This window comes from Sus scrofa, chromosome X, assembly GCF_054392235.1.
Source record: "Sus scrofa isolate SSC_HxYL_T2T_F1_AM1 chromosome X, Sscrofa_HxYL_maternal_Yorkshire_Landrace_v2.0, whole genome shotgun sequence".
Lineage (NCBI taxonomy): Eukaryota > Metazoa > Chordata > Mammalia > Artiodactyla > Suidae > Sus > Sus scrofa.
The window spans coordinates 131058628-131072938 of record NC_139401.1 but is presented as its reverse complement, the minus strand read 5'-3'; the positions used below and the strand labels follow the sequence as shown (position 1 = coordinate 131072938).

The following is a 14311-nucleotide window of genomic DNA, read 5'->3' as shown; positions in this document are numbered from 1 at the left end:
ATATAATCAACCAAGTCGGTATGGCTATAAATTAATGAGGCCAGTGAAACAGAAGCAAGGATTCTCTGCATTTTACCTAGTTATCCCTTTTTCCTTTGTTGCCTGTGGGCTGATATTATACACAATTTTGTGGGAGAAAAAAATCACCGAGACAAATTTATCGTGTCTTGTTTGATAAGCATCACATTTTTAACTTCGTTCCATAATATTGTCATTTATTCATTAGACAAATATTTATTGAGCCCTTATTATGTGTGTCAGGCAGCCAATGCCCATCCATGAATAAGAAGCGTTTCTGTAGGAGTTCCCGTTGTGGCTCAGCAGGTCCGACTAGTATCCATGAGGACGTGGGTTTGATCCCTAGCCTTGCTCAGTGGGTTAAAGGATCCAGCGTTGCCGAAAGCTGCTGTGTAGGATTGTAGATGCAACTGGGACCCCACATGCTGTGGCTGTGGTGTAGGCCAGCAGCTGCAGCTCCGATTTGACCGCTAGCCTGGGAATCTCCATATGCTGCGGGTGCGGCCCTAAAAAGACAACAACAACAACAAAAAGAAGGCCGAGCTTCTGTGTATTTGTGTACTGAGGTCAGATGAGGCTGATACTGTGATTTCAGGCCCACACGGGTCCAAAAAAGCGTTGGGTCTGTCATTGCAAATTCAAGGTTTTTAAACCTTAAATTCATATGAGGGCCTGATTGATAGACTTTGTGCCCTAACTTCACTCCCAGGCGAAAAGAAGTTGTAATCAAATATATGTCTAGAATATATGGGGTATTTCTCTTCCCACGCATAGCTCCCATTTAGGGAAGTTTGTTTACATTTGTGCCGAAGTATATTTTAGCAAAACTTTAGTTCTCGTTTAACAGCAGAAAGATGACAGCTGAAAGCTTTGGTGAAAAGAAATGCTCAGTACCAATCCGGTTACTTTTGGGAAAGGGGGAAGGAAATATGACACATACTGGGTTACCTCCTATGTGCAGAGTTTTCTAGCATTCTCTTAAACCTTACAGAACCCTTCTCTCCACTTCCTTCCCCTCTTCCTCCTCCTCCTTCTCATCACAGTCACCGACACTGAGCATCATTTGTATTATTACCATGTTATAGATGAGGAAACTGAAGTTCAGAGAGGGGAAGCGACTTACCTGAGGCCCCACAGCCCCTAAGAGGTCGCTTCATACCCTTCCACACTGCAAAATGCTGCCTCCAAAACACAGCTTCAAGGAAGTTACCCAGCTTTTCACACTTCCTCACTAAATGTAGTCTTGTACATTTGTGCCACTATTTTATTAATGATCATCCATAAAGTTTATGGCCGACAGACTCCCAAATATGCTCCTTTTATTTCATAATCTACTCCCCCTATGTCTTGTGTTTTCCAGTGATATATTTTAGATCTGAGGAAGTTTATATTTCCAAATGATTCATTCTGTTCTGCCAACTGCAAGGCAAGACTGCCATAAATGTTCTCTTGTTGATCAAGAGTGTGTATTTATGAGCAGAAAGAAATACTCTCTGAATTCGCATCATGCTTTGGATGCCCACCAGCTAATACGCTGACATGCCAATATACTGGATTGTTTACATACAAAGCAAATGTCTAGCAAAGGGAAAACGCTTTTGTCAAGTTACCAGATATTCCTCTTACCTTCTGGGACATGTCAGATTGAAGCAAAGTGCGCCTGCTTCATCCTGTCATTACATTTGACCTAAACTTCATTTAAAAGACTGGAGAAATCATTTTAAAGCTGGAGTATTGATTAAGCTTTAGAAAAGTATTTGCCTTGGAATTTGATTTAAGTCTGGCTCCACATTCACTTGTCAAGAGTGTAACGGCTTTACAAATGAAACTAAAAAGGAGGCATTTAATTCTAATTTCATTTTAGGAAAAGATTTTATGGAAGTGGACAAATTGGAAGGGCAACAAATGATCCTACCATCGACGGCTCAAATGCCTGCTTCGGCCAGTTTATCAGTAATCGGGTCAGGACACGACCAGGAAGGACATTGACAGCTCGATGGTAAGGAGCGCATTTTACGGCCTATCGACAGCGGATGCTAGAGCTTTCCTTGTGTTTATCTTTTTCTTCCTCTTGCAACAACAGATTCCTGGAAGAGCATTTCGGGCTCTGTACTGCTGAGCGACTGTGGACCGCAGCCCTACTCAGTCCGTGGGGAAGCTGGGATTTCTAGCAAGATGCCCCCCCCCTCCCAGGGAGATCAAAGGGACAAAGACAGAGGCTCTCCCCCCCGATAGCGGGTCTTTGACCAGCCCTCCCGTGTGCTGGGGGCTGCTGAGCCGGCCTTACTACCACGTACACTTGAAAGAACACCTCGCTCCTCCTGATCGCTACTGGTTTCTATAGAAACAAGAAAGAATCTGTTCTTTTGCTAAAATTTTCCCCTAAAGCTTTTTCTAGCACTGTATAAAACATTTATTTTTTGCTATCACAGGCCTCCATTTATAGCATCATTTAACCAATCAAAGAACAATGGGCTGAGTAAAGATGAGCGTGTGCTTCGTTTGCAGAGACCAAATCTTCTGTGCATTAAGCAGCGGTCAGTTATCTCTCCTCGGTCACGTTAGGACTCAAGTATTTTACAGTAAATACTTGAAACAAGGGGGTACCGGCGAGTGAGACGGGGTCAACAAGGTATTTATTCTGTCGTGAGCTGACTTTTCCACTTCGGAATACTTCAGCAGTTACAGTATTGAAATGAGCTCTGTCTCATCAGTGTCACCATAAATATCCTTGAAAACTCCAGGGCTCCTGACCACAGGAACTTGAGTCATGGCCTTGATGCCTGTGTGGCTTTGCTCTGAGATAACGGCTGGGTTTCCCTGCTTTATTATCGTGTGCCCTCTCCAGGGACCACATTTGCTCAGGAGTTGCTAAGGCTAGTAAATATTGTATCTGTCCTCTTGTAATCACCAAGCAAACAGACTTGCCCTCCATCACATAAACCCCCCAGAGCCGTTAGGTCGTGAAAGAGGTATCGAACTAGGGCTGGGCTTTAAAAACTAAGGCTGGGAATCTCTGTGGCCTAAATCAAGACTAAATCCACTACACGGTTGCATGTGTGTAGTCTTTTATGAGATTCCATTCATGTATTCCTGCCTCAGTAAATATTATTTGAGTGTCAACCATTTGCTGGTCATGGGGTCTTAAACACTGCAGCTAAGGTGCGGCACTGAGCAACAGACAGTTCCTGCCTACCAAGAGTTCACGGTCTAGCATGGGGGCTGGGCAATGAAAGAAATCATCATGGAATGAAAGTACTGAGTGCCTAAGACGGAGTCTAATACAGCCTAAGGAGCCGCAGAGACACCTGGGTGTCGTGTTAGCACCTATCTTTTTTTTCCTTTTTTTTTTTTTTTTCGTCTTTTTAGGGCCGGACCCAAGGCACATACAGGTTCCCAGGCCAGGGGTCGAATCAGAGCTGTAGCCACTGGCCTACACCACGGCCACAGCAATGCGGGATCCAAGCCGCATCTGCGACCTACATCACAGCTCACAGCAACACCGGATCCTTAACCCACTGAGAGAGGCCAGGGATTGAACCTGCGTCCTCATGGATGCCTGTCAGATTCATTTTTCCTCCACCAAGACAGAAACTCCAGCACACCTAGCTTATAAAGAGCTACAAAGCAGGGTTCTACTTCAGGTGAGATTAATTTGAAACTTGTGCACGTTTTGCAAAACTCACAGGACTGCCAGAGATCGTGAGAAATAAATGGCTTGACTCTTTAGGACAAATGGTTTTCTCAATCTGGAGATTCTTAAGAATGAAGCCCCATAGACTTCCTTGGTAATTCATCCGATGTTTGAGCACAAGAATCTGAACCTCTGGGACAAAGTTGGTATCTGGTTAAACAAGAGACACTTCACACATGTGTACTGATAAGGAGCATGCGTTTTAAACTCACACACATTGAGTCTGAACCCTAACTGTACCACCTATTAAATTTATAAACTTGGGCAAAGCATATAACATTTTTGTGTCTTGGTTTCTTACCTATAAAATGGGGATAACAATAACTTATGAGGTCGTTGCAAATGTTAAATGAGATAATGCATGTTTGGCACAGTGCTTGGCAGAGAGCAAACGTTCAGAAAACAAAGCCTTAGGACATGCACACATCATGAAATCCACTTTTATCTGACATTAACTTTTATACATATTTTATAAATATGCATATGTGTGTATACTTTCCTGCCTTATTGCTATTGTGAAAATAAATAAAGGACACCTCATTTAAAATGGACTTAGGGAGCCCTGAAGGGGGAGCCCTCACGCACCACCACTCTGCCACTCTCAGACCTCAGCAGGAAGAAGTATACCTTGTATCCCCCACCCGGAAGAAGCTTGCTCTACACATGCCAAAAAAAGGAAGAAAGATTTTCTCTTTGCCCAGCAACGGCCCAGCCAATGAGAAATGGCCACACTCAGCCAATGAGAAGCTACCTTCACCCTGAACTCCCGCTCTACTCCAATGAACTTTCATTTCAAAACAGTGCCTCCCCACTTCATCCTTTCCTCTATAAAAGAATGCTCCTCTCCTTTGTTCTCTAGATCACCCATGGCTTGCCATAGCTTGCTTGTCCTGAACTGCAATTCCTCTGCCATTCCTAAACAAATTCATTTTGCTGGTAAAATAATTAGTTATTTTACCCTTAAGGTTGACATTATACGGTGGCAGAAGTGGAATCTGAAGGCACCAGCCCCTGGGGAACTAATAACTCCCAGAACTGGGCGAGGTACCCACTTGAGCCACCTGCACTCTCTCCTTCCATGAGTTATCTTTTTCTTTTAAGTTTGGTAAGTCTCTCGGATCCAAGATCCCCTCCTTTGGTCAAACTCTCTGATTTTATTTGGGATATATTTTTGTTATTACAAAGCATTGCCCTTTTCTGGTTACTACTCTTCTGTTTTCTAAGCTTCTGAGTTTTGAGCAATGGGATCCAACTCTGCTAAATTCTCTAGGAGTGTCCCCCTTCTATGGTCCCTCCTTATGCACATTTTAACTAAATGGACAAATTTAACCAAAAATAATTTAAAACTCCAATGGCCATTATGGGGAACTTTTGACCTCCCCAAACTTATTTTTCTCAGAACTAAATTAGAAGATCACAGCTCTAAAATTAAACAGACTGAATGGGATGCCTATTTTAATTGGTACCTGGAGGCTTCCAAGTGCATTCAAGACTCTAAAATTGCCTCTTTACAAAATACTATTTCTAAATTAACTGAGGCAAATAAACAACTGGAAAACACCAGAAAGCTTCAGAGACCTCTTTTGCCCCTCCCCATCCTCTGTGTCTCCAGGTGCGCAGCAGCCACCTTGTGCCAAGACCCTGCCCCGGTGCCATCTTCCTCTTTTCCTTCTGTGCTGTCCCTACCTCCCCTGTACCCTCCACACCCTCATTCTAATCCTCTCACCGAACTTCCCTTTTTCTCTGAACTTCACCCCACTTTCTCCTCCCCTGAACCTATGAAAACCTGCCCCTTTCCATCAGGCCCTCTGAGGATCCACATGCTATACCCCTAATTTCTTACGTTCCCTGGTCTAAAGCTAAACTACAAGCTATGGTCAGATTTTCCCAAAGTAACCGAGGAGCCCCACAGACCTGCTGAGGAATTTAATACGGACATTCAAACGTACCAGCCTGCTTTCGCTGACTTTTATCAGCTAGTTCATACGCTTGCCAATGAAGGTCAAGCCCAACACTGGATAAAAACTCCCGCGGGGTCCCTAGTTGTACAACCGGAAGACCCGCCCTCTGCATTATTTATGATCAGGCTCAGGGCATCACCAGGTGACTCCCCTTGGCAACTTTGAGGGCTTTTCCAAAACTGGTTGATTGGAGTGAGATTCAGACTTGTCCTCAGAAACCCAAGCGAACCTGTGCAAATGTTTTCTAAGGACAATACTGGTCTCACTGTGGATGCTGAATCCACTCAGACAGGCTTTACCTCGACGTTCATTAACAGGAAAAACGGGGCTCTTCCTCTTCTAGTTTAAAGGACCGGCAGAGAATGGGGAACTACATCCATGCCAAACTTAGCAACTGAAAGGAAGACCACTAAAAAATCTTCAATTTTTTTTTTCTTTCTTGGCCACACCTATGGCATAGGAAAATTTTCAGGCCGGGGATCGAATCCGAGCCACCACAGAGACAACACCAGAGTGGGAACTCCTAAAACCCTCTATTTTAAACTCCAACAAATGGAGGTCCCCAAACACAAAAATGACAACCCCTCCTGGTCTCACCATTATTGCAAGAAGTCGGGACAGTGGAAAAAAAAGACTGTTAGAAGCTTGACGCCCCACACTCCCTCAGCCCTCTAACCAGCCTTCCCAATGCCGCTGTCATTAAACAGCCTCTGCCTCAGAGTCCTACAAGGGTTCAAGTAGTGGAGATCTCAAATAACCCTCAACAGGTTCCTGTCGCTAACCCCGGCCTCTTTTCTCCTTCGTTCTTCCAGCCTTATTCATTTACTGGGCTGAGATGTCTTCGAAAATATCATGCTGGAATTTCTTTCTCCCAAAAAGCGAAAATAAATAATTCTAGAATTTGATAGCAGCCACAAAAATAGCCAACTACTGAGCGAATCAAATGACCCTTCAGCATCTTTTATTTGCTTCATCTCTGATGGCACTGGAGCTGAGTCTAAGGAAACTAATCATTGGTGACTATAAGACCAGCTGCCGCCCTCCTTATGTGCAAAATTCTCAACTGATATTGGAAGAATGCACACAGACTGATATTGGAAGAATCTCCTATTAAGATCCAAAATGCTATAGGCCTCTCCCCAGAATTAGCCAAGACCCTATAAAGAGGCCCTCCCAGGCACGAAGCCAATAGGTCTTAGGTGATTATAAGGCCCTGGGCCTCATTACCTGATGTGCTAGCCCCTAAGTGATCCCTATTTTACCTGAAAATAAACCCAGTGACCAAGAACGGATATTTGCCCAAGACTCCAAGCTTTAAACAATACTGTCATCCCTGTCACCCTTGTTGTTCCCAATCCTCATATTTTTTTAGCCTCGTGACCACCAGAAGCGAATTTTTCACTCTGAGTGATTTATATAGAGCCTTCTTTAGCATCCCTATAGATAATGCTAATCAGTACCTCTCTGCCGCTATTTGGGAAGGACGACGGTGTACCAGGACAGTAATGACCCAGGGTTTTACACAAAGTCCTGCTTTTTTTTTTTTTTTTTTTTTTTTTTTTTTTTTTTTTTTTGCCACACCCAAGGCATGCAGAAGTTCCGGGGCGCCACAGCAGTGACAACACTGGATCCATAACCCACTGAGCTACCAGAGAACTCCCCCCAAAGTCCTTCTTACTTCTCACAAATCAGGAAAGCTGATGTAGATGATATAAACTGTTCCAGATGCTCTCCTTTGTTACAATGTTTAGACAACTTGCTTCTCTCTCCCGCTCCTTCCCAGGTCTTTTTTTTTTTTTTTTTCCCCAGGGAGACAGCATCCACCTATTGAAGATTTTAGCCTCAAAGGGGCAGAACGTTTCTAAGGGGAAACTACGGTTTGTTTAAACCCAAGTTCCTTATCTGGGTCACTTGATCTCGGAAGAAGGGCTGCCCCTAGATCCAGATAGGCTTCATGGAATCCTGAACTTCCCCAAGCCAAAACCAAATGCCAACTATGAGGTTTTCTTGGGCTGGCTGATGATTCTTGGAACTGGATTTGGAACTTTTCCCTCATGGCCAAGCCTTTATATGCCTTACCAGAGAACACCGATCCTGACCCTTGTTATCGGGGGAGATGTGGATGACCCACCTTTTAACAGCTTAAAGGAAAGCTTGATAAAGCATCCTGGCCTCGGGCACCCTAATTATCAACTTCCCTTTTTCGCCTTTCTATAGGAGAAGGAGACAAGTACTCTCAGAGCAGTCACCCCAAACCATGGGGGTTACCACGGCCCCATAAGGCACTGCAGTCAACAGGCAAACCCTATGGTATGAAGATACCCCTGCCCGCTATAGAGCCATTCCTGGCCCTTTCTTTTAGCTAAGGCGACCAAAGAGATAGTTACGGGATCCCCTCTAACTATTTTTGTACCCCGTGCAGTAGAGCCCTCCTGAATTCCGATCCCACTCAATCCCTTTCGGCCAGTCACGGCACTTCCTATGAAAGCCTCATGGTAGCCACTCCTCATGTAACTCTTTCTCGCCATAATAACCTTGACCCTGCCACCCTTCTTCCTTCCTCTAGGGACTACACTCCTCATGACTGACTCTGATCGATCCCCTTCTGCCTCCTCACAGTGAATTACAGGAAACTCCTCCAACCAACAACTGCATTTTCCATGGTTTACCAATGGTTCTTAAAGAATGAAAATGGTAATAATATGCTGGATACGCAGTTGCAACTCCTTTTAAAGCCACCTTGGCCTTTGGCTACCTTGCTCTAACAGGCTGAATTATACCATCTTCCTTGGGTCTGCATTTTAGCAAAGGGCAAAACTGCAAACAGTCGATATGCCTTTGGAGTAGCTCACCACCTCAAAATGCTATGGAAACAGCAAGGACTCATTCCTTCCAATGGGGATAAAATTTTAAATGGCTCTTATGTCCAGAATTTATTAGATGTCACACTCTTGCCAACCACTTTAGCTACCATTAAGGTCCCTGGGTATTACAAACTTGACTCCCTGGAAGCGAAAAGAAACCACACTGCTGATATTTCCGCCAAGAATGTTGCCCTCAAAGGAACCAAAAAGCAAACCCCTGCCATGGTCCAAAGGGAGGTTTTCCCAAATGATAACCTAGAAAAATTGGTTACAGAAGTCCAAGAACTGGCTCCAGCAAAGGAAAAACAAGACGAGACATCTAGTAGCTGTTGATTTGAGAGAACTCTGGTTTGGACCAAATAACAATCCAGTCTTGCCAGAGACGCTAAAATTCTCATTAATGACTACTGATTGTGTAGGCACTAAACCATTGGTCTGCAGATAAAATAATAATGTTTATGAATCGATACTGATGGGGAGGTTCCCATTGTGGCTCAGTGGGTTAAGAACCTGACTAGTATCCATGAAGGGTTCAATCCCTAGCCTCTCTCAGTGGATTAAGTATCTGGCGTTGCCACAAGCCATGGCATAGGTCACAGATGAGGCTGTGCTACACCTGGTTTTATTTTTGTCTGCAGTGGCTGGCATTTCTCATGGGCATATGAATGTTTAGATAGCTGGTGAACTGATGATCAATACTTACTGGGATATTTAACTGCCCCGGTCAACGTTCATAACAAATCAGAAGCCTCCCACTGGTCCTCCCCAGTAAACCTCAATGGTCCCTTACATGGAAGCTTCTAGAAGGCATATATTATTCCTGGTTTGCCTTACAGGGAAAGCCCTTCTCCTGTGGGTCCAAGTAAATGCCAAGGAACACATGATCAGAAATCGCTACCTAACGTTAGGTTAGCCAGCCAACTCCACAGCCAAGGCAGCAGCAGCCACAAAATGATCCCTTGACTCATTGGCTAAAGCAGTTTTCGACAATGCTACAGCTCTTGCTGAACAAGGAGGTGTTTGTGTGATCGCAAATACCACTGGTTGCTCACGGATAAATAGAAGTTCAACTACACAAGATCAGGAAGTAAGCACACTGGTTACAAAAAAATTCTCCTAACACTCCATGGTCCTTTGATTTGTTCAGCTGGCTACATTGCGGTCTAGGGAAAAGGACCGCTCGGATCTGTCACGCTAATTTTCATTCTATTTTACATACTCATTTTTAACTTTATACCTTTTGCCTGTTAAATCTCTGCAGAAGTGATGTACCAAATAGAGGGATGTTTAGCTTAGTCCTTCAAGATAACCTCCAACACCTATGATTTTGATAAGATACAGACTTTAGGTGAGAGGTGCCTGAGAGTTCACCCTCCTACTCTTTCTTGCTACTCATGTGTGACCTCAGTGGTTTCCATTCTGTATACATTCCCTGAAATATTGGACACGACAAGCAGGAAAGGTCCTTCCTAGCAGCAAAGGGCAAACCCACCAAAACCTGACTGTTGATCAGCAATGCTCTAAAGGAAAGATCGTGATCAAAAAAGGGAAATGTAAAATTAAATAAAGGACACTCCATTTAAAACGGAGTCAGGAAGCCCTGAAGGGAGAGCTCTCGTGCACTCCCACTCTCTGCCACTTGCAGACCCCAGCAAGAAGTGTACCTTGTATTTTTCACCTGGAAGAAGCTTACTTTACATACCTCAGCAGGAGGAAGAAACATCTTCTCCTTGCCTAGCAACAACCCAGCCAATGAGAAACCACAACATTCAGCCACTGGGAAGCTGCTACCACCCTGAACTCCTACTCTGTGCCAACGAATTTTATTCAGCATAGCCCCTTCCAACTTCCTCCTTTCCTCCATAAACAAAGGCTCCTTTCCTTTGTTCTCTGGACTTACTTATGGCTTGCCATAGTTTGCTTGTCCCCAACTGCAATCCCTTTGTGATTCCTGAATGAATTCATTTTGCTGGTAAAGTAAATGGCTATTCTTTTTTCAAGGTTGGCATTACATACTTTACTGATGGATAAACACATCCATATGTACTTAAATCTATACTTCTGACGGTCTTACAGATCTTTTTATTCTCCACAGTTGAGCTCTGAACCCAATATATAGTTGTTATGCAACAAATGGTCACTGGAAGAAGGGAGAATAAAAATTAAAATATGTTTTAAAGTTCAAGGGGGAGGAGGAGGGAGCGCGGGATGGTTTGGGAATTTGGGGTTAATAAATGCAGACCATTGCCTTTGGAATGGATAAGCAATGAGATCCTGCTGTGTAGCACTGGGAACTATGTCTGGTCACTTATGATGAAGCATGATAACGTGAGAAAAGAGAATCTATACATGTATGTGTAGCTGGGTCACCATGCTGTACAGCAGAAAATTGACAGAACACTGTAAACCAGCTATAATGGAAAAAAATAAAAATCATTACATTAAAAAAAAACTTTTAAAAAAAGAATACGGAGGTTCTGGGTTAACATCCTGTCTTCAAAGGCATGTTAACTAGACTGACATGGGTTTCTAATTGTACTTTTCCAATTACTTTGGACCCAATTCTTCTGTTGACTCTGGCCAATCATTAGCATAATTCTGAACATAACAAAAACCAAAGGAAACCCCAGGGAAAGTATAAATTCAGCCTGGAGAAATTCAGGAAAGCTGCTTAAAGGAGGCTGCTCTTGAGCCAAATACTGAAGGATAGCAGGTGACGGAGATCTCTTCCTGACCCCTGGAAGAGAAGGAGTAAAGGTACAGCTGGGGAAGGAAAGACTAAAGAATAAGCAATTACAAACTCGAAATGGTATAAAATGGCAGAGCAGAAGGTGTGGTGAGACAGGGCAGATGAGGCCACATCAAGATGCCTCCAAAATAGCACAATGAGTGATGCTGACGCTTGTTTTTTCTAATCAAGAAGGAGCTAACAAATGCTTTGGAGGAAAATACCTTTCTTCTAGGCAGTTCTTCTAGACAGTTCATTACCTCTATTGTATCAAATGAATGAGGCAGCTTCTCTATAATTACACAGGCATTTTGGACCTCACTTTCTTAATAATTTCTTTATTAGTTACTGAATATAGTGTAATGATAGTATATATGTCATCCTAAGTGTCTTAGACATGAACAAAATACATGTTTAAAATACATTTGGGATTGAATTCAAATGATCACGTAGAGTTGAAATTTAGTCCTAAATGCTATGATATTGCCAGTTAGGTAATGCCACCACAGATTTATTGAATCTTTCTGCTGTGAGAGAAATATCATTTATAGCATGTTTGTTGTTTTGTCCTATCCAATTTCTCCTTTCTGAGGTTTCCTTCCCACTCTGCAGTGATTCCCTCATTTTATTTCCTTATTTGTATCCCTTTCATTTTCACATTAATCTTTGGAAATAAAAGGTAGACAAGTTCTAAAGAAGATCAGTTTTCTTTCTTCCCTTCTGTTCAACGAGCATTTACCAAGTACCTGTCATGGTCTAGACACTGATTTTGGCACTAGACACACCACAAGGAACAAGATGGACTGCCCTGTCTACCCTCAAGTCGTTCACAGTCTCATTGGGGAGACAGTCCAGGCTGAAATTCAGTTCCGAGATGTTTGCAAGCTTACAAGTGAGTGTATGGAATGGAGAGTAAAAGGCTCCCAGTGGCCTGCAGCAACCAGTTTTATTCTGTTCTTGTCCCACCAAAGACAAAATTTCAATCATTCTTTGGTAAGACTGGTCATTTGTTTTAGAAAAACCACTTCAACAGACTCTAGGTACATAGACATAAAGCATAAGAAATGGCACCACTCTCCGCCTGGCCACTCAAGACCAAAATTGAGAGGACGTGCCCCCCATTCCTCCCTTTCGCTCACCCTCCCCTCACCACATGAACACACTGGATCCATGCGCAACTCCATCTGACCCCACCTCAACATATCTCCTGCAGCCACTCACTTCTTTCCATCCCGTGCACACCACCATCTGCCATCTGCCCTACTGCAACAGGCTCAACAACCGGCCTCTCTTGCTTCCTTCTTCACCTCCCCATGGTGGGTTCTCCAAAGGCGTCCTTGTAACATGTAAATCAGATCACGATTTTCCCCCCTCAGCCCTTGAAGTGCCCACTGATCTGGTCCTTACCTACCCCCGTGACCTCAGCCTCTATAAGCTTACCCCTCCCTTACCGAGGCTCGTTTTGTTCCTTGAACAAGCCAAGCATGTCTCTGCCTCAGGGCCTCTTGTATTCCACGGCCATCCCCTTGAATAGCTTCTCCAAGATCCTCGCCTCACCAGCTTCTTCTCATCATTTAGATCTCAGCTCAACGAGGCTAAAGTCAGCCTCTTTCGCTTCTGTAACTGCATCACACCGTCTGATCTGGCGTTCCTCAAATCACTTACTACAATCAAAAATGAAACTGTCTGTTGATTTTTCCACATCTGCCTACTCTGACTAGAATGTAAGTTCTGTGAAAACAGGCATGTTTCCCTATTGGCCCCTCAGCACCGAGCTCAAGAAGAGCCTTTAGCAGGCCCCTTGCAAGAAGTGAGGAAGGGAGGGAAGGGGGTGGGGAGGAGAGAGAGAGGGGGGAGGGAGGGGAGGGGGGAAGAGTGGTATCAACTCTTCTGGGACATATCAATGAAATCACCCTTGACCTGAGTGCAGCTATTTTCGGGCTCCTTTTTCTTGAAAGGTTGAGTTGGCCCGTCTGTTGCCTTGGTTGCCACAGGGCTTGGGACAGGGAAGGGAGCATGGGAGCCAGATTGTCTTCCTGACTCTTTAGGCGAGGGGACAGGACTACAGCCTGTTGTGGCTTGTCACCTGTGAAGATGAGGGAGGTTTGGCCTCTTTCTGAGAGTTGCTTGCGGGAGACAAAGAACCAAGGGGAGACAGCCAAGGTGCCGCTTTCCTGAGGGACCTGGCAAGAGTCTAAGCAGGGGGTCTCTGTGGTCTCCATGGGTTTTGACGCTAAGGTCGCATGACTTTTACTCACCATGCAGCCATGGCTTTAACACTAAATCAATACACAGCTCCCAGGAGACCACCAGCTACGTCTACATGATGCCAAAGCAAGCTGCCAATTGATTAAAGGTGGTCAAAAAATAAATCAGTTAGGCAGACAGGTTCAATGTCAGGTAGACAGAGCCACAGTGTCATGTGCTGACACTACCGTGTTGTCTTAAATTGCTAAAAAAATTAACGATAGCGAGAGGTGGGGAACTCAGCACTTTCATTAACGCTTTCCCATAAGTTAGCTCAGTCATTTCCAGGGTCTACAACTAGGATTAGAACTCATGGACTCGGAATTTTAATCATATGAGCTCCATGTGCAAGGGGCCATTTCAATACTGACTTTTGCACCTTTGATTTGAAGCGATCATGAATATTGCGTAACTTTCCCCACCTCTTTTTTTCTGTTAGTAGGGTGCCATACGGTTAACCAGTTTAGTTAAGGGCAACTCACCATTGAGCCAGTGTCATAAAAATGTTCGAGAAGGTGGCTTTCTAAGAAAGTAAAGCAGCCCCCCAAAGAGCTTCGCCACACAGCCCCCCCAGGCGAGATCCCTGTGTGTCCGGTCTATTCCATGGCCCCGAGAGGGTCCGGTCCTGCCGGGGGGTGGGGGGTCACAGGCACTGGCTGGCATGTTAAGGAAGCACCCCCACCCCCTTGTCCTGAGGCAGAGGCGGGGGAGGACCCAGGTCCAAGAAGAAAACCCTGGAGGGCTCCTGGAAGGAAGCGCCCCTGAAAGCTGACCTCCGGCCAAACCCGTCTCTGCCCCA

General features: G+C 44.4%; 1 protein-coding gene across 9 annotated transcripts in view; it reads right to left on the bottom strand.

Annotated features, from left to right (window-relative positions):
* AFF2 (ALF transcription elongation factor 2) overlaps positions 1–14311 on the bottom strand; it is a 535022-nt gene that overhangs the window by 410920 nt on the left and 109791 nt on the right. The window contains exon 1 of one of the 9 annotated variants that reach the window (XM_085006496.1): positions 12717–12841. The exons of the other annotated variants lie outside the window; for them this stretch is intronic. Within the exon in view, the coding sequence (XP_084862622.1) occupies positions 12717–12751 (35 nt within the window). The 5' untranslated portion in view covers positions 12752–12841. Of the gene's footprint in view, positions 1–12716; positions 12842–14311 lie in introns of those variants that run through there. 9 annotated transcript variants of the gene reach the window in all.